At 45.9% G+C, this 26163-nt stretch overlaps 2 protein-coding genes across 2 annotated transcripts in view; both read right to left on the bottom strand.

The window, feature by feature from the left end:
• The window catches only part of LOC115585697 (uncharacterized), a 510933-nt gene that overhangs the window by 344060 nt on the left and 140710 nt on the right, over positions 1-26163 (bottom strand). The gene's annotated exons all lie outside the window — the stretch shown is intronic.
• The window catches only part of usp11 (ubiquitin specific peptidase 11), a 14468-nt gene continuing 12676 nt past the window's right edge, over positions 24372-26163 (bottom strand). The window contains exon 20 of the mRNA XM_030422871.1: positions 24372-24387. Coding sequence (XP_030278731.1) covers positions 24372-24387 — 16 coding nt within the window. The remainder of the gene's footprint in view (positions 24388-26163) is intronic.

Genomic DNA, 26163 nt, shown 5'->3' with positions numbered 1-26163 from the left:
TCCTCTCCTCGTCCTCCTCTTCCTCCTCATTCTCCTCGTCCTCCTCTTCCTCCTCTTCCTCCTCATCCTCCTCTTCCTCCTCGTCCTCCTCTTCTCCTCGTCCTCCTCTTCCTCCTCTTCCTCCTCTTCCTCCTCGCTCTGCTTCTTCATGTTTCATTTTCTCCTCCTGCCTCCTCTTTCTGTTTCCTACTCACTTCCTCGTCTCCTCGTCTCCTTCCTCTCTCCATCAGATTCTCCTCCAGCATCAGAACAAAACCGATCTGTACATGAGACATGGTGTCTTCTTGTAACCACTTCAGTAAGAAAACTGGAAGCTCTCCTCTCAGATAATAAAAGAAAACCAAACTGCTTTTATTCAACATTCGCTTTTATCGTTCGTCCTCCAGAAAACTGAAGGATTCATGAAATCAGCAGCTTGTTTCAGAAACTCGTCCCATCAGAACAGTCGACTCAGTTCAGTTTGTTCTGCAGATCCTCGTCACTCAGGTGATACCCGACAGTGTAACCTGTTGGTGCAGGCGTCCTCGACAGCATGAAACATTAACGAACCTCAAAGAATTACCAGAATTACAATTAAATATGATCTTTGTATCTGTTTGTCCTGTTGAGATACGGCGTTGTTAGTTCAGGGAGCAGGACGAGACGAGTCCCTCTGTTAAATCCACTTATTTTACTGCTGTACTAAATAATAGAAATACTTTAATCCAGAATTTTCAGATTTTTTTCGTGTACATTTTTTTTTCAGTAACTGAAAAATACATCTGTCCGCTCCAGTGGCATTACGCACCAAAGGGTTTATTCTGCCGGACTTGATCACCTTATTTGTGTGTTTTCTAAAAAAAATATGATATAATTTACATTTTGATTATCTAATTTAACCTCCACATAGGTCTAATATACAGGATGAACAGAGATGACGGAGAGAGATGTTTATCCAGTCAGAGAAAAAAGAAACGTGAAAATATCATGAAAATCTGGATTTACATCACTTATTTAGTTTAAAGTTGTTGTTTTTATTTTAAGATTTGAGTTATGGTTGATGTATCTCGTAAAACAGTTATTGTCAAGATTGTTTTAATTCGTTTAAGAATCAAAACAAACATTAAAAACAACTTCGTGATATTTTCATATTAATATAAGTCCTCAATAGCTCCACACATGGTGTGTAAACACGTCTCTCCTCGTGCTCATGAAGGAAATGTGAAAAGATACTTCCTGGTGTCCCTGCACACTTCATCCAATCAGGACAGAGAGCTCCATGAAGAGGCGGTCCTCTGCAACACGGACAGGAAGTCAGCTGCTACGACGACACGCTTTACAGCAGCTTCAGTGATTCCTGCAGGAAAAGATTCAAATCAGACAGAAGCAATAAAATGATGAACATCATGACAACACGTCAGATGACTCGATATGAACAGATTCATAAAGGAAAGAGCAAAAGAATAAGAATTAAAAAACAGCAATAACCAAATAAACATTATTTGTTCTTGTAGTGACTCTTTAAAATAAAATGAACTTTGATTTGTTTGATGATGACGAGAAGCAGAACATGTTAACCAGCTCGATGTGAAGATCTCATCTGCTCGTCTTCTTTTAAGAAAAAGTCGCTAAAATTTTAAATTCATGTTTAGAGAAACTTTCTCTCTGTCGATCCTTGAACTGACTTTTCAACACCGACGGCCACAGAACCGGTTATTCTTGTGTGTATTTGTTGTAACGCTGATGAGAAACACGTCTCTGCGTCTCTGCTGTACATTCAGCCGTGGATGTTCTCTGCTGCGCTCCCACACAGCTCGCAGCGCCGCGGCCCACACACACTGATCTCAGGTCAGAGGTGGATCTGCATTAGCAAACAGCACAGAAGTGATGAACCAACACTGCTGCATCTGCCAACATGGAGGACACACACACACACACACACACACACACACACACACACACACGTGCAGGGGAGGAGGATCACTGCAGCTCTCAGATGTTTGTATTCGACATGTTTCGTTCTCACAGAGGATTTTTACGTGTCTTTAATGGATCATGTTGATGAATTAAGTGTGTTCAAGTGTGGAATTATAAACGTAGGCTGTGAATAAGAAAGCTTCCTTCAGCAGAGATCAATACTTCATTCTGACTCTGATCAGGAGGCTCCGAAGCTCTTTTGTAGAAAAACTGTTCAAACTCTTCCAGCAGAAATGTGTCGACGCTGATTTCAATCTCGTGAAAAAGCGACTTGAAGAGCTTCATGGGTCGATAAACGAGCAGAAACATTCACGTGACCAAAAGACGTTTTCTGGGATACTGACTGAAGACTGGAGGCAAAACCTGAAACTACAGTACAAACACAACGCAGCAAATCAGATACACTCCCCATATCATTCAATTAGGACTCATTTATAAAGAACGTCTACAATATCGATAATTTAGAACACAATTAGACAAAAATATATGTACAAGTTTCTCTGCTTTACCACGCTAAAGATTAATTTATGCTTCATTAACATACGAGAATAGATATGACCGTCTCCGCCCTCATACATCCCTGTGTCCTTAACATTGGCATGGATGATGAGCAATACGACCACTGGAGGGCGCCACTAGGACACTTTTCTTTCACCCCCGTCCGCCTCCTACCAGCTGGAGGTTCTGCTCTGTTGGCCCGTATCCGTAAACTTTTAGAAAACGTGCAGAAATGAGGACGAAATGAACAGCGAGCACCGACAGAACGCTCCGTCAGTATCTGCTCGTGGGATGTTGAGCAACTCGACCAAATTAAAAAAACAGAACCGTTCTGGTGGGCCAATCAGATGAAGCCTCAACTAGCTGTTAGCTACCCTGACAAAATGAATGGGCATCAGTTTGGTGGTTGCCAGGTTACGATGGCTGAGGGAGGAGAGAGAAGTGATGAAACTGTGGTGAAGAGAAACAGCACTTCTGCTATATGGACTGATTCTGGATTCAGGAGAGACGACGTGTTACAAACACACAACCTCCATCCCCAGCTGCAACACAACCAGAAAGACCGACACCAACACTTCAACACTAACGTTAGCCATCATTAACTGTACAGTTAATAACATGCAAACTTCAGTATTTGTTTATTTATCGCAAGTTATATCGTCATCGCAATATTGAACGGTGTTATCGCACATCGCAGATTCCTCATATCGTGCAGGTCTAGTTAGCAGTGAAGACATAAACTCCATGACAGAAAATTATAAAATATGATATTGTATAAAATAATATTTCAAGGTAAAAAAAAAGTACACACACACACACACACACACACACACACAAACCACATCCATCCCCCGCACTTCTGCAACAAAAGGTTGCTACGCCGCTGGGCGTGACGGTACACGTCATGATGATGATGTCGGTGTGTTTCAAGGTGTTTCCCAGGTGTCCTCCTGTCAATCTAAACCCACAGACTGTTTATAATCATTTGGATGCTGTTATAATGTGTAGTGACTGGGATCCTGACCCACCAAACATCCTGGAAAGTGTTGAAGTTAAGTTTTTCGCTCTAAATTACATAATTACATAATCACCATCAGTAAACTGGACGCTGTCTGACTCTGTAACTCGTGAGGACGAAGGCTATTTTCTGGGGGAAAGTTCACTGAAGTCTCGGTCTGGAGGACTGACTGTCACTGTGTCAACAGTAACCACAACAACACACACTAACTAACACTGTGATTCGAATTTTTTTGCTGGTGACGGACGCTGTTTTTCAGGCCAAAATGTGGCAAGGAGTTGGTAGGACAGACAGGAGGACAGACAGGAGGACAGTCACTTCTCCACGTATATCTTCGGTATTTTTTTCCTCATAAGTTGTCAAAGACAGTTACAGCTACCACGTTACTGTTGTTTGGTGCTGTAACGTTGCTTTGAGGGACATTTCTCTGTATTTAGTTGAGTGAAGGACCTGTGTTGTTATCAGTCTGTACGACTTACACGCCTTCGATACACACAGCCGGCTTATCCATTCACTTTGGTTCAGTTCTCCAATACTGCGCCTTCAATTCTACCTCCAGAGGCGGATCAGCACCGGAGCAAAATTTCACCCCTCGCCGCCTCCGAGACGTTCACACAGAGGAGGAGAATTGGTGCAGGATCCCCGCATCCAAACGGCAGTGTGAATGGGGTTACTGACGCTTTGTGATTGTAAGACGGGTCGGCCGCCAACCCAAAGAGTCGAGTTTGAATGAGATATAGAAACAAGAAGTACAGTTAGTTTACACTTTACAGCAGACTGCAGCTTTAAAGCTTTAAACTGATGATCTGTATCAAACAGCTTTGTTTTAGAAATATTACTTTGAAAATCGTCCTTCAAAAGTAAAAGAAAAAAAGCTCTGTGTTCTTTTTGAAGATGTTCACTATATGAACAGCACACACACACACACACACACACACACTCACACACACACTCACACACCTACACACACATACTGCACTCTTTAACATGACAGTCGCCCACACGTGAACACGCCACGTTCTGCACGGACGCATCAATCTGTGCACATGCACTTATATCAGTAGGAGGTTTAATCACAGCCGTGATGCTCCTTTTCTGTATCTACACGTCCCTGAAGACAAACACACACACACACACATTACAACATACCATCACAATACACACCTACACACACAACAATATATAAATTATGGCATCAGATCCACACACACCTCGTCCTCCCACTAATCGCTCCAACTAATTATACTCTGCTGAACTCTCTCTGCTGTTCTGCGTGCAGAGGAGGACCGAGCCGCTCCGAGTCTCTGAGACTAATAATGATCCGATAATAATACTGAAGCTTCTGTGAGCTCGTAGTAATCACAGCGGAGACGCGGTGGATCCAGCGTCGTCTCAAACAGCAGCAAGAAAACAGCGTTTGTAAAGGTGCAGGTGATGATACCTTAATGTCTCCTTCTGTAACACGAGCATCATTTGGGATTGTGTATGTAATATGTGATGACTGCCAGCAGGGGGCTCTCAGTCAGAGCACAATGAAACCCGAAGCATGAACATGTGAGCAGAAGTTTCATTCACGTTACGTTGGTCACGTCCCCTGACTTCCTTCCTCTAACATATAATCTAATGTTTCGGAAACAGGCCGAATGAATCGACATCCTCATCAGAACATGTAGCCGATACTGTGACAGTGACCTCTAGTGGAGGCAGTTCATTATCACGGCAGCAAAGGAGGAAGTCAGGTGAAGTAGTTTGAAGAGCCAGAAACAACAGTGGATTATTGTAACTGCAGCAAAGTTATGTCGCGTACGTAACGCTACAGTTACGTTACATAACGTGGCTACTTTCATACAGAAGAAACAAATAACGAGTGTACGATCGCTGGTTCGCTGAGACAGTCGTGTTGTTTCAGAGACGTAAATGTCATTTTAAGAGTCTCTTACAGTCGACCTGTTTGTTTTGGATGTGTTGGAAACAGAAACATAAAGTTACAGATCTCTCTGGTTTGGAAACGACAGAGTGTTCAGTCACGATGTTTGTCAGCTCAGATATACAGCGTACAGCTTGTGCACACCTGAGGATCTACAGGTGGGAAGGAGAAGAACATCAGGACACATTTTATATTTTTATTGAGTCTTTTAAATATATAATATCTGATTCTGTCCACTTCACTTGTAAAATAAGTTTAACGACAGCGTTTTGTTACTCAGAGAACCTGATGAATGTCCGTTTTGTCTGTTTAGACATAAAACAAATATGAATCTTTTGAATGTTAGCATGCTAACAACATGAGCTCTCACTGCTAGCTCTGTAGCGCTGAGGCTGCAGCGCCTGACGACCTGATCCAGTTTGTCCTCGCAGTAGCAGGTGTGTTCTGACCCAGAGGACAAACTACAGAACACAGCTGCAGCAGCATCACGCTTCACTCCTGCTAACATTTAAGTTCTCTCGCTCTGATCGGAAACGTTTCAGTGGAACTCTGGCTGCGAGTTGTATATCATTAATTTGGACAGAAATATTCTCATTCTAATCAGTTTGTAGAGAGAGAGTGGGAGTCAGAGAACAGAGAGGAGAGGAGGAGGGTTGTGGAAAGAAAAGAACTAAAGATAGCAGTTAGAAAAGCAAAATTACAATGAATGTAACACAGTGAGGTGAGCAGCTGTTTCAGAAATGATTTACCTTTTCATTCTGTTGGACAAGAAACACGTATTCATCTTTTTGTGTAAAACGACCCTGTAAAACCCGAAGTTCTGTCTGCCGTCATCAAACGTTTTCCTTCTGTTTAATAAACATGTGTGGTTATATTTCAGCCAGCTGATCTCAGCTAACAGCCTCTAATAAATAAAGATATCTTCACGACTGCCTCTAAAGTTTAGCTTCTTTCTCGCTTTGTGACAAAAACACGTAAACTCATAATAAAATAATAAATTATAAAATGTTCTGGTGTTTTGTAAAATTCATGTCCTCTCTGTGATTGTTTTTTTTCCTTTTATTGACAGAATAATATCAATAAACATGATAATAAAACAGTAAACAGATTCCCTGTCAACACAGCATGTGAAGATTAAACCTCGTCATAACAGAATTGAAAAAGAGCGGACAGAACACCAGCACACCTCCATCCAGATCACCTTACTGGGCTGATACAACATGTTCGTCTGTGTTGTTGTCCTCCACACGCTGTCGACTGATCCAGGTACTCGATATTTACTGCAGGTACGTCACCGGAGAGGAAGGTGAGGAGGTGATAACGTTCCCGTCCAGGACGAATCAGACGGATCCTCTAAAATGACGGTGACAGAAAAAGACGATCACATGTCCTGAAAACAGAAATGCACATGTGAACTGTTTTTCTATAAAATAATAAGTCATGCTGGACAAACTGTTGGACCTGGACTGGTTCTGGTCACGGCCGTGCTTACACATATTTCCACACGGTTTAATATCTACATGTTCCTCTCCAACACCTGAGTAGGTGTGACCGCTCGATCATCCATAATCTGACAGTTCAGGTCTTTACTCTCTTTTTATTGGCTCCAAAATGGCGGCCGATGTGACTCTGGTTTCCTGGTGTGACGTCATCTTTATGCGTCGAGACTCCGGTTGACGTCAGAGAAGAAAGTGGAGCAGCCGGCCTCCTTCTGACACTCTGGAACAAATCCCCTCCTTCTCTTCTTCACGCCTCCTTTCTGCTCCTCCTTTGTCATCTCTCTTCCGTCCTCCCTCCTTTTCTCGTCTCCCACTATGGTCTCCTGTCATCTCGTCCTGCTTATGTTCTCCACTTGCACCAGTTTTAGGTAACCTGAATTCATAGAAATGGAAGGAAGTCGAAACCAAAAAAGTGGGTAGAGGGAGAAAGAGAAATCAAGGATGGAGAGGAGAGGGAGGTGAAGGAAGAGAGGGAGGAGAGGGGAGAGAGTGAAAAGGAGGAGAACATGGAGAAGAAAAAGGAGGCAAAGAGAGGAGAGGTGTAGAAGAGGAGGAGGGAGGGGAGGAGGGAGGGAGGGAGGGGAGGAAGAGGAGAGGGATAAAGAAGGACATAAGGTGGGAAGAGGAGGAGAAGCAAGGGGAGGAAGTGAGGAGAAAAAGATGGAGGAACAGGAGGAGGAGGAGGATGAGGGGGAGGAGGAGGAGGAGGAGGCAGCTTTACTGCAGGAGGATGGAGGAGGAGGAGAGGAGGCAGCTGCTGCAGGAGGAGGAGGAGGAGGGAGGAGGAGCAGCTGATGCAAGGAGGAGGGGAGGAGGATGGAGGCAGCTGATGCAGGAGGAGGAGGAGGAGGGAGGCAGCTGCTGCAGGGAGGAGGAGGAGAGGGGAGGAGGAGGAGGAGGAGGCGGCAGCTGATGCAGGAGGAGGAGGAGGAGGAGGAGGAGGCAGCTGATGCAGGAGGAGGAGGAGGAGGAGGAGGCAGCTGATGCAGGAGGAGGAGGAGGAGGAGGAGGCAGCTGCTGCAGGAGGAGGAGGAGGAGGAGGAGGCAGCTGATGCAGGAGGAGGAGGAGGAGGAGGAGGCAGCTGCTGCAGGAGGAGGAGAGGAGGAGGAGGAGGCAGCTGATGCAGGAGGAGAGGAGGAGGAGGAGGCAGCTGCTGCTGCAGGAGGAGGAGGAGGAGGCAGTGATGCAGCTGATGCAGGAGGAGGAGGAGGAGTGATGCAGGAGGAGGAGGAGGCAGCTGAGGCAGGAGGAGGAGGAGGAGGGCAGTTGATGCAGGAGGAGGAGGAGGAGGAGGCAGCTGATGCAGGAGGAGGAGGAGGAGGAGGAGGCAGCTGATGCAGGAGGAGGAGGAGGAGGAGGAGGAGGCAGCTGCTGCAGGAGGAGGAGGAGGAGGAGGAGGCAGCTGCTGCAGGAGGAGGAGGAGGAGGAGGCAGCTGATGCAGGAGGAGGAGGAGGAGGAGGCAGCTGCTGCAGGAGGAGGAGGAGGAGGAGGAGAGGCAGCTGCTGCAGGAGGAGGAGGAGGAGGAGGCAGCTTGATGCAGGAGGAGGAGGAGAGAGGCAGCTGCTGCAGGAGGAGGAGGAGGAGGAGGCAGGATGAAGGCTGCTGGAGGAGGCAGCGCTGCAGGAGGAGGAGGAGGAGGAGGCAGCTGATGCAGGTGCAGCTACAGAAGTGCATGCAGGATGCTGATGAACGAGCCACAGAGAGTAGTGAAAAGCAGCGAGGTCTCACTCTGCTGCTGTTTTATAGCCTCCTCTCACTGAGCTGTTGTTACTGTTTAACGGATGAAGCATAATGATTGTTAACAAGGAAATCTGTCCAACACAGTTCTGCCCGGTAACAAACAAGTAGATCCTGTAGCAGTAACATTAATTGTTTTTATATTCAGTAATTTATATTCATTCAGGTACTAATAATGACATCACTGAGATGAAATATAAACAAACTGTGACGGGCTGTGAAGTGATTTTCTCCCTGACAGAAACTTATACACTTATTTTGTTGTATACAAAAACTTTTCATGGTTAAAAAACTGGAAAAATGTAAATTTGCAGGAGGATACTATTATCAATATTCTTTTTGTGCCTGAAAAAGAAGAAAGAAAGAGAGAAAATGGCGACATCGCGTGGCGTAGATCGTCACTTTCGCGGGCCTGGGCAGCAGAAATGGTGACGTCAGGGTAAAACATCTGGTGACACAACCAGGAAATGCTCCAAAGGCTAGACCGTCACATTTAACAACGGCTGACGAGGTTAACAAGGTCTCTCTGAAGGACTCGCCTTCAAAGACCACAAAGGCCGAGTCCTTCAGAGGACGCACACCCTGAACTGACACACAGCAGGTGTATATAAGTCTATGGGAAAAGTCTTTTTTGGGCGTCACATGATGATGTAATTACACAAATTGGCCACTATACAAAATGTCGCTGTTCCTGTGGACCTGTGCCGTGTTCTGATATCCATACTTCTTTTACGTTCTTACTATACTTAGATTGAGTACTTAGGGTGTTCCGATATCGATCACAGTGAACAGAAGTGTACCTGAAGGACCCGGATGTTGCCCTCATAACAGCAATAACGTTGAGTGTGCAACGATGTGCACTTTACGCACTCAACGGCCGCCATCTTGTCTACGTAGCGGAGGAAGCGGAGCCAGGCAGAGGCGCTCAGCTTGAATTTTTTTTTTTTTTATGGCTACCGAGACAACAGCGCCTGCAGCGGAGCCATACTACAGGATTGTAGGACTGTAATTGTTAAAAAGTAAAGTCGTAGAAGTCTTTTGTTCACCGTTCAAAGCGGGATGTTTTTGGCGGGTGACGAGCCGCGGCGGCTGTCGCGATCGTAATTTCCGGTAAGTGCACCACGGAGTATTAGATTTGGAACGACACTCACCTGCTGAAATCTGCGTACTTAGTAAGTGCGGATAGTGAACTATGTTTAAGTGTACTCATGGAAGTATGAATATCGGAACACAGCACACGGGTTAGCGGTTACCAGTATTTAAGCTAGCTTAACAGCTCCTATTAAACTTAACAGATTGTCCGTGTTGGACACACAAAGATTACATTTAATTTAATTAATTGTATCACTGTACTCTTGTTTATTGTATATATATTAATTTGGTTACATGTTGACTTTCCCGTCGTGTTTCCGTGTCTCTGTAACTGTGTGGTGTTAGCCGGCTGTTAGCTCGGACAGCATTAACTGACAGAGTGATCGCTCCCGTTGAACATCGAGGATCTTCGGAGCCGTCTGCAGCTCCCAGCAGCCTCCTGATGACACGGACCGTGTGTGAGTGTGTGTGTGTGTGTGTGTGACAGAGAGAGAGTGTGTGAGAGTGAGAGAGAGTGTGTGATGGAGAGGGTTGTTATTCTGCAGCAGAGGACGGACCGGAACCACAGGTGAGTTCTGATCCATAATCAATGCGATCTTTGATAACCAGCCGCCTCGTGTGTGCGCGCGACGGCAGCCCGGTGTGTTCAACCGCCGCGATGGACGCTCGGACCGAGTGTGTGTGTGTGTGTGTGTGTGTGTGTGTGTGTGTTGTATCATTGATAAACTTCATCTTTATTAAATCCGTGTTTTTTCCCACGGTAGTGATTCGTGTGTGTGTGTGCGCGCGCGTGTGTGTGTTTGTGTGTGTGCTCGTGCTCGCATCGTTAATTAGCTCTGACGGTTCATTAATTGGTTTCCCGGTCACATTACACCAGAACACCGCGGCCAGAACGACACCAGAACCCATCTCATGTTCCTCCAGACGCTCCTTGCGGTCCTGCTGTAGCTGCGGTGGTGTGAGAGCTGCAGGCCCGGTGTGTGTGTGTGTGTGTGTGTGTGCAGTGATTGATCTGCACGTGCTCTTCTCTTTTCGTGAATCAATCAACATTTACATCTTTGATCTGTTGGCTGATCCAGAAGTTTTGGTTCCATGTGTTCCTGCAGTCTGTTGAACCGTTTTCATAACGTCACAACATCAGTTCCATCCACAGTTTTCACCAAGCTCGTGTATTAATGATGTGAGAGTCGGGTCTCTCCAGAACATCCCAAACATTGTAAATGGGTCGGTTCTGGTCTGGACTCTGTGGTGACCCGTCTCGACAATCCTGATGATGAGTCGTGGCGTTGGCTTCTTGGAGTATGCCGGTGCACGGAGGGAAAACGTGATGGAAGAACCTGCTCATTCAGGTAGTCAGCTGACCGGACCGACTGAATCAACCCCAGATCATCACGCTGCCTCCACGGGCCGGTACTGTCGGCCCAAAGCGTGATAGGTACATCACTTCATCCGTCTCTTCTTGCCCCGATGCTGCTGTCACTCTGGATTGGGGTAAATCAGGTCTCCAGTGAAACATCGTGATGGATGATGACATCACAGCGCGTCCCCTCAGTGATGTCATAAAGCAGCGGTTGTTTATCAGCTCACCACTGTTTCTCACCGCTGCTGATCCAGTTAACAGACACACAAGCGTCCTCGGCGCCGCACCACGTGTCCGTCACGTAGCGTCGTTCAGCTTCACGTCGTTCAGCTTCACGTCCTGCGATGTGAGATAACACCGTTTAATATCGTGATGACGATATAACTTGCGATAAATAAACAAATATTGAAGTTTGCATATTATTACCTACACAGTTAATGATGGCTAACGTTAGTTTTGAAGTGTTGGTGTAGGTCTTTCTGGTTGTGTTGCAGCTGGTGATGGAGGTTGTGTGTTTGTAACACGTCATCTCTCCTGAATCCAGAATCAGTCCATATAGCAGAAGTGCTGTTTCTCTTCACCACAGTTTCATCACTTCTCTCTCCTCCCTCAGCCATCATAACCTGGCAACCACCAAACTGATGCCCATTCATTTTGTCAGGGTAGCTAAAGGCTAGCTGAGGCTTCATCTGATTGGCCCTTGTATCCAGGGCTCCGTCTGATAGGCTGAATGTTGGCATGCTCAAGGTGCATGTAGACAAAATGATTTTTCTTCTTTTCTTCTTTTGCGATGTGTTTATCGCACGTGTTCATATCGTCATGATGATGAGAATTCGATTTATGGTGCAGCCTTTGTTTCTATCTGAACTTGTACTGGAGGACAGACTGTGAGCACTTCTGCTAGTCAGGATGTAACTAAGTACATTCAAACAACAGTTACAGTCCAGTTTTGAGGAACTTGTACTTTATGCTAGGTAATATAAACTCTGTCAGGCTGTATCGTGTCTGAACTCGTACTGGAGGAGAGGACGTTTGGACCTTCACCACGTCTGGTGCTGCAGTTGCTGCATGGACCCGTCCTGTGTTTATACACCTGATGTCTGACCAGCTGGTCCTCAGGTGAGACGTGTTGTTGTGCTCATGATACAGAGAGACTTACAGACTCCTGGACTTCAGGTTGGATGTCCTCTCTGATCGTCCTCCATGTAAAACTCACAGAGTTGAAATTACAAGATGCTCCTTCGTGTCTGTGATATATAAGTGTTGTTCTAAGGTTTAATAACAGAGTGAAGGAGTGCTGGTGTCTCTGCTGCAGGTCATTATTAAAGTGTGTCTGTAATAATAATAAACAGTTATAATAATTGATAACTTTCTGTCCGCACAAGATCTTCTTGTTGTGTCTTTAAAGCGAACATGTTTGTGGTGTTTCTATGAGATTAACTTGGTTCTGATTAATCTGCAGATGATGTTGTGTTCATCAGGAGCAGGATCTCCTGCATCGTAAAGACGAACCTGCTCTCTGCTGCTTTAACTTTGTGATGATGACACAGTTTCTAAATGATCTCCAACCCCGTCTGGACTTTTATGTGCTGCACTTTCTTATTATTTATCGACTGTTTTATTAAGTATCCTCGGACTCCGGCGCTGTTGTCAGAAGAGATATGACTGTGTCGTCACGTGTCACTCATTAGAAATAAGGGCGCTGTTGGCAAATGTTATCGGACCGAATGGCTCAGGATCTGACAGTAGAACGAGTCTTTGAAATGTTAGCATACGGGCTGCAGTGCATCATGGGAGGATGTAATTACACAGCTCGCCATTATGAAAGACTGGCTTCAAGGCCCGGCGCTGCTCCTGGAGGCTCGATCTCAACGATGAGGCCCGCCGTCTTCTCTGCAGAGGAAGTTCTGGTCGAGCCAACAGCGTTAAACACTCCTCCTCCTCTTCTTCGTTGGTTTTATCAACAGACTAAGAAACCACACAGCCATCCAGTGGATCAGAGCATATATAACATCATGCTATTCACTGACGGGTGCGCCGTCTACAGCGAAAATCAATAAGTGGTGGCCAATGTTCACACACGTGCGAATCTGTATGTGTGGGAAACACTGAAGTAAACTGCTGCTGCGTGATGTCGTGTGTGTGATGAGGCGGCTGGTTTGTCTGCGCTGTAAAATGACATTGCGATTGGAAAAAAGATGGAAGTCAGATTTTATCTTCCTGAGTCTTAACTTTCCGTCCAAGTTGAGCCGATGTTTGGGAAACACTGACATCAGTACGATTCTGACGTACTTGTGTTTCAGTTTTCTGTCACTTCATACTTCAACTGGAGGCAAATACAAGCCGTGTTTATACAGAGCAGCAAGTCGCCAATCTGCCCGTCCTTTTGGACGACTGGACAGCCGCTGAGATCCAGGAGATGCCAGCGTCTCCTCGGTCTCTGTAGTTATCTTCGTTGTCTGCTTGTTGTTGTAGCGGCAAGCTAGGAACGGTCGCTACTTTCAAATTAAAAGCCCCCCGCTAAGAACCCAGTTCTAAACTCTAATGAGGTGCAATGTAAAGCTCTTATTTTGAAGACAAATTCGTTGTCACTGTTCACAGCCCAACTTCGAGCTTCACGTCACATCATACATGTAAATATATGTATTACTGTACTTGATTACTTGAGTAAGTATTATTTTAGCACTTTGTTTGACTGAAGCAGACTTTCTGTTGTGATCACAGAGCGGGATGTAGTTTGTGTAGTTTGGTGTCACACAACATGGTTTTGTTACGTCCGTTATGTTGGAACTTGTGGTTTCATACTATGAGGAAACATTGGTATGATATCTTTGACCGTGCTGCCTGAGGTCATGATCCTGAACCTTTGTTCTTTAGCATCTGTGACTGTGATGTTCTGATGGATCTGGTCTGGATCTGATCTGGGTTCAGTGATGTGCGTCCTCGTGACTCGTGATGTAATGATCTCTCTGTAATTTTCCTACAATGTTTTAAAAAAGCTCCAGCAGCCTCTCACATCCTGCCGTGTGATGTTGGCTGTGCGGTAACCCGGCGCTGACGGGATTTCAGCGTTCGTCGCTGCGTGACGGTGCGCGTTTCTCCACTCTGCTGCCGACACACACACTCTCTCCCTCTTCCTTCACCACTATTCTGTTTCCACCTCCTCCATCCCTCTCTCCGTCCATCCATCCATCCAGGCAGCCCGTCTGGGCTCGACACCTCCTCCCCTCCCTCCTCATCCTCCTCCTCCTCCTCCTCCACCTCCTCTTCTTTCCTTCTACAGCAGAATAGCGGAGGAGAAAAAAACTAATATTTTAGCAGTGATAACAACCAAACACCGTCCGTTCACACGCAGAGCGAGCGGGGCATCATCGGCGCTGCAGCAGCGGATCGCTCGGCTGTCAGACGCAGAGGAATGATAATTAGAAAGAGATTGACTCGGCAACAAGAAGAAAAAGAGGAAGAAAGAGGAAGAGGAGAGGATCTGGGCCTGCAGCAGCAGCAGAGGAATACGTGAAGGAGGAGAGGAGGAAAAGAAGGAGGGATCGGATTGATCATAATCTGATCACAAACGAGAAGAAGAAGCAGAGAGGAAAATCCGCCGAGCAGCAGCGGTGTGCTTTTTATTTCTCGGAGGGAGATGATGGTGACAGCAGCCGCGGAGGAGGAGAGAGAGGGATGAGCAGGGATCAATAATCCTCCCTCCTCCTCCTCTTCCTCCTCCCCCACCTTCATCCCTCCATCACCTCTGCAGGAGCCGCTGAAACCTGTGAGACACTGCTGCCTGGTTTTTATTCCTTTCGCTTTTTTTTTCTGAGTGCTGCATCGTGTGTGTGTGTTTGTGTGTGTTTGTGTGTGTGTTGGCTATATAGGCCATAAGGACAATAATGTATGTGTGTGTATGTGCATGTGCAGCATGTGTGAACTGTTCAGAATGAGATGCATGCACATGTGTTACGTATGTGTGTTTCACGTGTGCGTGCTGTGTGTAAAATATATGTGTGGGCTGTGTGTGTGTGTGTGTGTGTGTGTGTGTGTATGTGTGTGTGTGTGTGAGGGGGCAGATAACATGACTGTAAAATTGGCCAATTAAAACCGTTTCTGCTGCTGTTAAATTAAACTGAAATAATATAAATCAGAATATGTTCAGACCGCCTACACGCTCGCAGGCTTCACTTCATGTTTCCTGACGAGCACGACTGAAAACACATCCAGCAGTTACTTTATTTTTTTGGTAAATTGTTAAATCTGCCAATTATTTTCCTGATTAATTGTGAAAAAAGCTCGTTACAGACAACATGATTAACACGAAGAGCGAGGATTCATTTCCGAGGTCGGTTTTAAACATTCAAACCCCAGAAAATGTAATGATCTGGTACAGGAAGTGGTTCAGTTCTGCACAGAGCTCGTGTAAACGGGTCGAGTCGCTCAACTCAAACACATGTTCCTGTGTGATCCAGGTGGCGTCGTGAAGTTCAGTTCATTAATGATTTTTAAAACAGTCTCTGACTACTTGGGAGCAACAAAAACACATAATCACCGTCTGAAGATGAATATGTTGTTTGTTTACACATCAGACAGTTACAGATGAACGCTGCAGCAGTATTGACGCTCTGCTAGCTCAGACTTTGGTCTCCACCTCCTCCTCAGAGAGTAGACTTTGCTCTTTAGCTGCTAAATGCTTCGCTAAGTTCTCCAGCTAGTCTCTGAGTGTCTGTCGGCTGTTTGCTGCTCAGCAGGAAGTGATCAGCTCTGAAAACAAAACTCTGAGTGGAGCTGCAGATTCGTCACTACGAGCTCCGACACACACGGTGATTAATGCAGAGAAAACAGGAAGTAAACAGGATTTTTTCTTATCTGATATTTTTAAACCATTAAAAGTTCCCCAAATTAGAATAAGCAGCTCCTGTTTGCAGTGTTCCCATTAATGGATATTATCACTGAATAACATTGACAAGTGAAGATTCTTCTGCACAATCACAATTTACTGAAGTGATTTTAAGAAAACTTGATTCAAGGAAATACGTTTTTCTATTCGCAATATACAGAATTATCTTAAAGGTGGGTTGGTGCGTTATTGAAGAAGCATTTTAATTGTATGTAATGAATTAATGCAAGAAAACAAATGTGTCTTTGGCTGATGTCGGCCTCTGGAGACTGTTCAGTCTTGCGTGAAGTCCAAAAAAGCTCAACTTACCGGGTACAGAAACTCAGATCTCGTGCGTGTGTTGCACATAGAGCGTGATGGGCTTACTGGACTGATTTAAACTTACAGCTCTGCTAGACTTTCCAAGTGTTGTGGTTGTGAGGGTGAAAAACAAATATGTATCCACAGTTTTACAGCCTCTTCTTTCACATTGTAAGCTTACAGGAAAAACACTTTTTTGGGCCCAAGTGCATCATGTGACGTTACACAATTTGGCCACTATGAAAGTTGGCTCTTGATGGGGGCTTGACACGGACCCTGAGCTAAGCTAAGCTAACCCAGTTAGCACAAAGCACACACCTTCAGCTGTCAGGAGTAATTGTCGTGCCGGGTAGCCTGATAGATGATGGTAACGTATATGTTGCTCATGTATGATTGTATAAGACATAAAAAGCTTTTTGTACGCAGTAAAATAGCCGCTAACGCAGCTTCCAGGTCGCCAGTCGGTGTGTTCAGGTCTGGTGTGAGCAGGTCTGACTCCAGATGGGATTGTTTCAGTTGGATACTTTGAAAACGTTGCTTGGTTTTGCTGGTTTCTATCTTCTTGCCAACTCAAGCTTTAACCATTTAATGAACGCCCCCATTTTAAGGTTCTTTTTCCAAAACGACTTACCGAAATTAAAAGCATGACAGCTCCCACATAGTTTGAGACTCAGAGTTACAGAGGTTGGAACACAGGTTTTGTGTTAGATATAAGGGTTCAGGTATGTCTATGGACACAGCAGACACAATGAGGCCATAGCCACAGGTCTCAGCTTGCTACACTCAAAATTTGAAGTCAAAAGGATAAAAAAATTGTTTTTTTTCGCAATTCTTTTTCTAAAGGCATGTCTGTGCGTTTTGCTTGGGTCCTTTTTTTCCAAGAGCGCCTACTGAGATTCAAAGGCTTATAACTTGAGAACCCCTTTACCTAGAAACATAATCTTGGTCTCAAATGAAAGCTAAGACCCTGGGGTTTCTTGCTTGTTCGACACTTGTAGCTACTTTTGGGTAAAATGACTATGGACTCTTGGCGAACTATGAAAAATAAATTGTGGCATGACGTTGTAGCTGTGGAAAAAGGGAACACTCTGAAGGTATGTAGGCGTTCTTGCTTCTTGCGGTAGAGGGCTCTTTGTAATGTTGTGTCATGGTGAGTTTAGAAGGCTGTTACATGGTCTGGAAATAACTTTTTTGGGCTTAAAATAATCACGACAGTCTCAGCTTTCCAACAGTGAGTATATACTGTTAAGCTCTGATGCTTAAAACTATTAGCAAAAAAAACTATTAGTTTTTACGAAGGGTGTTCCTATGTAGGAACGGTGTTCCTTAAGGGGTTAAGAAATAATTTTAAAAATCTACTTATTTGTGTCCTCGCTGGCGTTCCGTAGTATACATGTCAGATGGCTGTGTGTGCCGATGAGTGTAAAGATCATCGGTGTGGTGATCGGCTTCTGCTGACTGACGGCCGGGCGGTGAAACATTCAGTCTGAGAAAACAAGAGCTCGGTTACTAAACACACACACACACACGGCGATGAGGACGCTGCTGTTTCTGCTCGACTTCACACACAGTATGTTTGTAACGGACGGATGAGGCATGAACGGTCTGCAGAGAGAGAACGATAGAGAGACCCTGACAGAGACGGAGGGAGAGAGAGAGAGAGCGAGGCAGAGAGGGATGGTGGTCAGTTAGTGAGTCATGAATAATTGAATGTGCTTAATGGGAAGAGATATAAAAGCTGAAACTGTTTGGCTGCTTTGCAATAGAGACCAGATAGCTAGCCATTTCCTTTGTGTGTGTGTGTGTGTGTGTGTGTGTGTGGTTTTTGAGAGACTTCATTACCCAGAAACCCTAAAAATATAATGTCAGTAAATGTTTTATTCTTATTGATATTGATACCTTGAATGTAAATGATTTATTCTGGATATAACTTCAGTTAAAGATCCATTATGTTCCTGTCTCTGAATTAAAACGACTTCAGTTCACACCACCACAGATATTTCACACAATTTTATAACCCACTGGAACTGTGTTTGACTCAATTTATTGTGAATAAAACTTTAAAACAATACTAGTACATCCGTCTCCAATCACGTCAGACGTTCATTGATTTTGGCGATGATGGTTCAAACAATCCTCACGTCTTCAAACTACATCTCCTGCTTTCATTGTTGTGATTGATGGACCGCTAACAGCAGAAATTACACACTTCACGTTGTAAGTTTGAATCGTAACGTTGGCGAATGCACCTCTCCAAATTCTTTAGCTACTCGTGAAACTATACAGTCGCCATACAGCTTATTAACATTCGCTTGGTTAATTGGTGCGTCACTCTTTCAGCCACATCAGTGAAGGTAATTTTATTTTCAGATATCAGTCAGCAAAGTGAACGCCGGCCGATACCGATGTTCAGCCGATATATGTGCATCTACGTTTTTTTGACACTCGAGAAAACTGAATTACTGTGTTAGTCCGACTATGATGGGATGTTTAAGATGCATGTATACACCTTAGTCTGACTAAAATCGGACCGGATTGGATTTCTCATAGTCGTAAAACACCCAGATTATTGATTGATAGTCACATTACTCCTGCATGTATACGTTCCATCAGATCAGATCAGATTTTGCGTTCTGCGCAGGCGCGAGATTTCTTTCTCGGGGCCGTGAGCCGGAAGTAGAAGGACGGCGGCGTCTTTCCTCCGAAATCACCGAGAGAAAGAGAGAAAGAGCTCCATTGTGCATCTAGTTTGTGTAATTATCATGTTCACCATATATGAAATGTACAAAGATGTAGCTTCGTCTCGCTCTTCGTACGCCATCTTTCTGGAATGTCGAGGCAGTTTGTTGTTGCTGGTGACGTAAAGAGGTCAGCCGGAGGTGTTTCTGTTACCACTAGTTGAAATGGGTACAGCGCCACCTAGCGTACCGGGTATGACATGCTCCGGACAATAATCACATTCTCTCACCGGCATGTATACTCAGACAATTGCAGTTGTCTGATTGAGTAGCAGAGTCGAACTATGACTGTAATCTGACTCAACTGTGCATGTAAACGTACTGATTATCAGCGGAGTGGCCAGCTGAAACCATCATCACCAGTTTTGTATTCGCTGTTATCTCAAAATCACCAAATCTTGACGCCAGCATTCAATTGATGAGTGTGTAGATTCACAGTTTCACTCCAGATGTTTTATCAAGACTTAAAACCCAACGCTGACACCAACACAAAGCCAGGAGTCGTGTTGTTGAAGCTGTTGTTTGTCTTTTTGAAATGCATGATACATTGATACAGTGATGCACACAGATTCAATTGTTCGAGATCGAAAAGATCTAAAACTTGAGTGTCAGAAAGGGAAAAAATGGAAAGAAAGGGAGCGAGAAAGTCTAAAAGAGGTGGACGAAGACAGAGGAGGGATGGTGATGGAGTGTAGGAGGAGAGGCTGATGGTGTGTGATGATTTTTCTCGTCTCCGATGGCTTAGACAGAGCGTGTCATTGGTATTTATGGGCTGAGAGACCTCACACTCCTAGCAACCACAGGGAAAGAGCCAGAAATGAAAGGGAGCGATGGAGATGAGAAGGTAAAGGCTACGTGAAATCAGAAAACAGCGTAGAGGAAGTCACAAAGCCATGGATCAGGAGAGAGAGCAGAGGAATGTTGAAGGGAAAATAAACAGGATGCAAAGAAACAGGTTAGGAAATCAAAATCAAACCAAAACTAAAAGTAAAGGAAGTTAATAAGATGACATTGTTGAGGAGGACATTTTCTCATCTGCCCTTCTTTCTTTTCTTGTTTTACATGTGACGGGTGGACGACATGCAGACGGACCTGAATATGCCGTCCAGCAGGATGATGATGACTCCCAGATGCCTCGCCGTGTCCAGGGGGAAGACAAACATCTGACATGACATTCAACCTTTACGTATCACTTCCTCTGGCAGACCGACTGCAGGATGACAGGCTGAGTCCTGCAGGTGAACCCATGGACCAGGAAGAGGTGAACCTCTCCTCCGTCAGAAGATGATCTTCAGCGGACGTTACGTTTTCATTTTGTGGAGCTTTGCGTTGTGTTGATTTCTCGAGGTTTGGTTCCAGACTGTTTTGTTGATGGAGAGAGTCAGAACTGAATCTTGTTTCTTACCCTGAAAACGCTCCAGGATCTTTTTTCTTTAATTTATTTAAATGATTGCAACAGGGTTCTGATCCCAGGATTTTATGATGAGGCACAACGGGGAAGCTGGTGGCTCGTGAACTTGTTTGGGAGTTCGTAGTCACACAGACTGCGTTTCTGCTGCAGCGCTTGGAAAAACACTTGTACTGGATGCTAAACAGTCAACAGTCACTCAACAATGATAATGTGCAATATTTTTGATACAGAGGGACAAATGACGTCTCCGTCAGTTGTCGTCTCCTCAACTACTTCCTGGAAGCCGAAGTTCTGATCCTCTGCATGGAGTGCAAAGAGTGGATACAACTGACTCACTGACACACAGAACAACAGTGTTTTTGTGGGGGACAAGACGAACTCTCTCTCTGTGTCTGTTCTGTTTTTACCCGTCATGGCTCTGAGGCCCAACACAATCACCTGACTGAACCAGGGGATGGTCGACGACTCGATAACCTCTCTGACTGGAGCCAGCGAGGACGAGGTCCATCTTGATCTCCACATCAGAACTCAAAGAAGAGAAAGTCCTCTCCCCCCCACTTACCTCTGGTGGGGGGGAGGGTGAAGGGTAGTTTAGTTTTTAGGGTGTAGGGTTTAGGGCCTTTGGGTGTAGTTTTGTAGTGATTTAGATATTAGGTTTTAGGTTGTAGACTAGACCGACTAGTTTTAGATCTCTTGTGTTCGGCTTCCTCTTAGTGGTTAGTCAGCTGTGCTAGTTTTAGCTTTTGGCTTGTTGCTTATTTGCTTTTGCCACCGCTCAGTGAGTTCGCCTCTGCACCAGCTGGACCCGAGAGTCAGCGCTCAGAAGGGATCTTTCCAACTGCATTGAGGCATTTTAAGAGTTTAGCATCAGCAAGTTTTGGTCGCTGGGGTATTTTCCCAGGTGTTGTCTAGTCTGGGATTACCTAGCTGTTAGCCAGACAAGCTAGTAATGGATTCTAATCCAGGCCCAGGCCAGGGCAGCCCAGAGAGCCCTAACCGGGCCGTGGAGTACCTTCTTGAACTGAACAACATCATCGAGAGCCAGCAGAAGCTTCTAGAAACGCAGCGGCGCCGGATCGAGGAGCTGGAGGTCCAACTTGACCGGCTCAGCCAGGAGAACAAGGACCTGCGTTTGGACCGGCAACCTGTTGCTCCTCCTCCACCTGCTCCTCCTCCCGAGCCACCTCTCCCTCCGCCTCCTCCGCCGCCTCCACCGACTCAGACCACGTCGTCATCCATGTCTAGCAAGAATCACCACCACCACAACAGCCAACACCAAGCTCCTCCCCAGCCTCCCTCCTCCATCCCCCTCCACCACAGCCACCACAGCCACCAGCATCATCAGCACCACTACCACTCCTCCGCCCACCACTCCTACAACAGCACCAACAGCACCAGTATGACCGCGATCCCGATTCCTGCTCCTGCTCCGTCTTCAGCCCCAACCTCCATCTCTCTTCCGACACAAATCCCAGCTCCGATCTCGTCTTCGGCCCCTGCTCCACCTCCACCTCCTCCGATCCCCCCCAGGGACCAACCGCGGGCCCACAGCCGGCTGACCCGAGTGCCCTCCACCAGCACTGGCACTAACACCAACTTCGTGGAGAAAGAGAAGGAGAGGCTTGAGCGCCTTCACCGATCCAACGCCTCCAACAACCATCACGCCCACACCCTCCACCACAACAAATCGTAAGTTTAAGTTTAAGGTGTTCTTACTTCAGCCAAAGCCAAAGGTTGCACGAGACGATGGCAAACCCGATCTGAGCAGCGGACTGACATGAACACATTCTGCCTTCTAAATGTTGGCTGGCACCTTTTAATCCAGTATAATCCAACATTGATGGGGTTTCATCAGATGTTGCACACGATACAATTATGTAAATTTAAATGCTATAATGAGATGAAGTTCTGCAGAATCCATCCCATCAGAGTTAATATGACAAACTTTCACAGACTCACACTCGGCTCCACGTCTGTCATCCCGCTGTCGGTTTTGCCAAAACTCGTGTTGATCTTTGGACTTTGATCGCTACTAACTTTGCAGCTTCTCTCACGCAGGTTTTTTTTTTTTGTTGCAAGCCTAGAAATGTGTGCCCACATGCTAAATCTGACCTGGAAGCATCTTTCTGCCTGATTCCTCGCTGGCAAAGACACATTGCAAGCAACAGGTATTAAGGCGAAGCTGTTGCGCTTGAACGTTATTTACTGTAATGCGACTCGGACACGTGGGGGAGGTGACTTTGTCGAAGTTTAACACTGAAGCGTTTTCTTCTTCCGTAGGTGAGCGGCTGTGAGTTCTGTCTGTACTGAGATGCGAGTGCGGTTGGTGGATGTACAGGGTTGATAAATATTCATCCTTGTATCAGTTAATAGGGCTACAGAGTGGAAGGTTGTTGTGGGAATTTATCCACTGCAGGAGAGCAGGAGAGCATGAGGCTCCAGAGACGCTCCAACTAAACGACTACAACATCTCTAACACTGATAATTGGTGGAGCAAAAGCCTGAACGGTGTTATGTAACAGATATTTCTGCTCAGCAATAAGATTGGTTGTTCTTGCTGAGACCGTAAAAAAAAAAGAAAAGCGCACGCTGGGCGTTTTTGTGAACGTGAGGTCGTTTGCGGTCCTGATCACCACGGTAACCACTCACACAGCAGCTCAGCGTCCTCTTCGTTTTCCTTTTTGCTCTTATTTTTTGTTGTAAGTTTGTTGTTTGGGATGCAGTTTGAGTCAGAACTCTGTCGGCTGACATCGTCTTTGTTGCCTAGCAACCGCATCTGAGGAGCACCCTATCAGCAAGTGTCGAAAACGACGGAGAGCCTCGCTGCCGCCTGTGTGCGCAGGGCTGAGCGCCGCCGTGGGCGACAGGATGCAGGGCTGCAGCTGTCCCATGCGTCCACCAGGCCGTTCCTTTTGTAACGGGAAACACTGAACTGCTGTCTGTGGGAAGTGCTGGTCATGGCGATTGCTGTTGCTATGCAACTGTGGAAAACTGTTTGAAGGACAACACTCTCGCAAAACAGCTGAAATGGTTTTTAATCTCACTCGGTGCTCTGAGCGCTTAAGGCTTTGCTCAGCTTGCACCGCTGCTGGGAACACAGAGCATCGCCTGCTTTTCACTGCAAACGCAGGAAGAAGAGAGTCTCCCGGCAGACCTGCAGAACGGGAGGCTGGGGAAACGCAGTGATGACTCATGGAGACAGATTTAATAGTACTATTGCTTTGTCTTATGAGCTCTTATACGTGCAGCCAAAAAGTGAAATAGATTGTTCAGAAGTGTGACTCAGACTTTGAGATCTGGGTTCATCCGAGGCATCTTGAGGCATCAAAAAAAAAAGTCCTCCGAGCCCTGAGTCATGGGACGTTCAGGTACCGTCGATATCGTGAGAAAAAAAGCTGACCCCAGGCCTGCGAATGATGTAACAGACAGAGAACAGTGATGCAGTCTGACAGCGGCGAAGATAACTCTGATTCGTTATGAAATCGCACAGCACAATCGGCTGCTCGCTGCCTCTTCAAGTGACTGACTGTGATCCAATAAATCCCACACTGCACTGGGGCAGATTATGGCACGGAGGCATGACAGCATGTTGCAGCGCTGCCTACACTGGATTCTGACTGATTCTTTGTATCGGCCGTGATGCAGCAAAATGCAAAACACCCGCACACAGATTTATCTTGCAGCACCTCAGGCTGAAGCAGGACACACACACACACACACACACACACACACACGGTGAATATTATAGGATGTGACGAGTTCAAACATTTCATCTGAGGGGACACAAACCTGCATGTAGCAACTCAGAAGTAGTTCAGCATCAATTTTCTATTTATTGCCTTCATATTGAAATGAAAGCAAATGAAACTTTGCATAAACACTGTGTCGTTGTTCCTGTTGTGTTTCAACGGCTCAAGCAGCTTCACACTGGTTATAGATCTCTGATCATGAGGCCTGGAGTCTGCAACATGTCAGAGAGTCAGGAGAACACGACCTGATGAAACACCTGATCAAATGTCAGGTATATCTAAAAGCTGATGAGCAGACTGTTTGGTAGTCTGACCCTGAGATTCCACCAGATGTGTGTCCGCTGCGTTACGGCTCCGATCTGATTTTGCTCGCCATCCGGCGCCCCCACCGGCTGCGGTTTGAGTCCGCCACAGCACAGTACTGTCCACAACTGGCATTGCGAGACTGAGGAGTTCCCGTGATAAGGATCAGTAGAAGTGTTTGTGTTTGTCTCTTTTTTGAGATTTGTGTGCTGGCGTCAACTTGGAGTGTTTTATTTTGAAAAATAACCGGATGTCATATTGTTGTTTCTGTGCGTTAAATTCAGCTGAATTGCTGCATTGTGCTCCGGCATCCACCAGAAATAGAAGTCCTGCGTATCTGTTCTGGAGGGCTTCGGACTGCCGGAGCTCGACGGAGCAGATATGCAGCGGACCTCTATGTTCACACAGAGACTAAAGTGAAACCATCGGCTCTGCTGGCGTGGCGGAGACGTAACGCAGCGGACACGTGTCAGGTGGATTCTCGGGGTGACAGTCAGCTGAGATCAGCACGTCTGCAGCCGGCGCTGCGCTCGTTTACTGAGAGTTGAAATCCTCCATGAATTATTACGCCTCAACATCTTCATCTTCATCTTTCTGTGATTGATTATGTGGCAGGAGGAGTTGACATTAGCTTAGCAATTTAATGTCATGAGCCAAACTCCTCAACACGCTGTTTAGTATGCTAAAACCTCGATGCTAACTAAATAGAATGCCGGCGTTTCTTATCAGATCAGGCTGACTGGACGCTGTATGTTTCCCTCTGCTGTTTGTTATTAATGCTGTTTGGTCCAATAATGCTGATTCCAGCAGTTTCTACACTTCATCCAGATATTCAGGTCGGGTGAAAACAGTTTCTCCAGCTGCTGCCGTTGAACAGCTTCCTGCTTTGAAGCATCGCCGCTTGTATTTTAGTGACTTATTTCTCACAGCTGAAGTGACCTCTCTGCTATAACAGAGTGATAAAGGTACCACAGAACTGGTACTGGCTCAGATGTGAACGCTGCCCAACACTACTCTCCGTAGCCATGTTGGGATTAAATGTCTGAGCAGAAACACATGGATCTGAACAGGCTGGAGGGTTTGTGGTTCAAACATTCAGGTCATATTTACCCCACAAGTCACCAGTTAGCTTGTAAGCGAGCTGATTTAAGATCAGAACAGCAGGTTTTTAAGCCACGAGGGGAAGAAACTGCAGCGCATGAATTCACCAAAGCACAACAGTGAGCATCAACTGCAGCCACAGCAGCTCCGAGTTGACATTTCAACTGAAGTGTGGTGAGTGGAATAAAAAATGCAAAACCTCGGTACGATCCTAAACGATTTTATTAAAGATTCAAAGGTGAAGACGAGGAAACGGCAAAGTCACAATCCAGTAACCCGACGTTGTGATATTTAGTCATTACGGGTTCAAAATACACAAATCCAGCATCACCGTCTCTGCTGCTGCTGCTGCTGCTGCTGCTGCTGCTGCTGCTGAGTTTTAGTCTTTCCGTTCATTCCCAAACATGAGATGAGATGATGAGCACATGTGGCTGTGACAACGCCGTGACCATCATTAGACATCAGCGCAGTGACACTGATCCAGAGGGGAGAGACTGATGGAGAGCAGCTATGGTAATGAACCGAGAGAGGAGAGAGGAGAGAGTAGAGAGGAGGGAGGAGAGAGGAGGAGGAGAGGAGGAGAG

The sequence above is a fragment of the Sparus aurata genome, chromosome 7, assembly GCF_900880675.1.
Source record: "Sparus aurata chromosome 7, fSpaAur1.1, whole genome shotgun sequence".
NCBI lineage: Eukaryota > Metazoa > Chordata > Actinopteri > Spariformes > Sparidae > Sparus > Sparus aurata.
The sequence above is the reverse complement of the archived record's forward strand: the minus strand, read 5'-3'. Positions and strand labels throughout refer to the sequence as shown.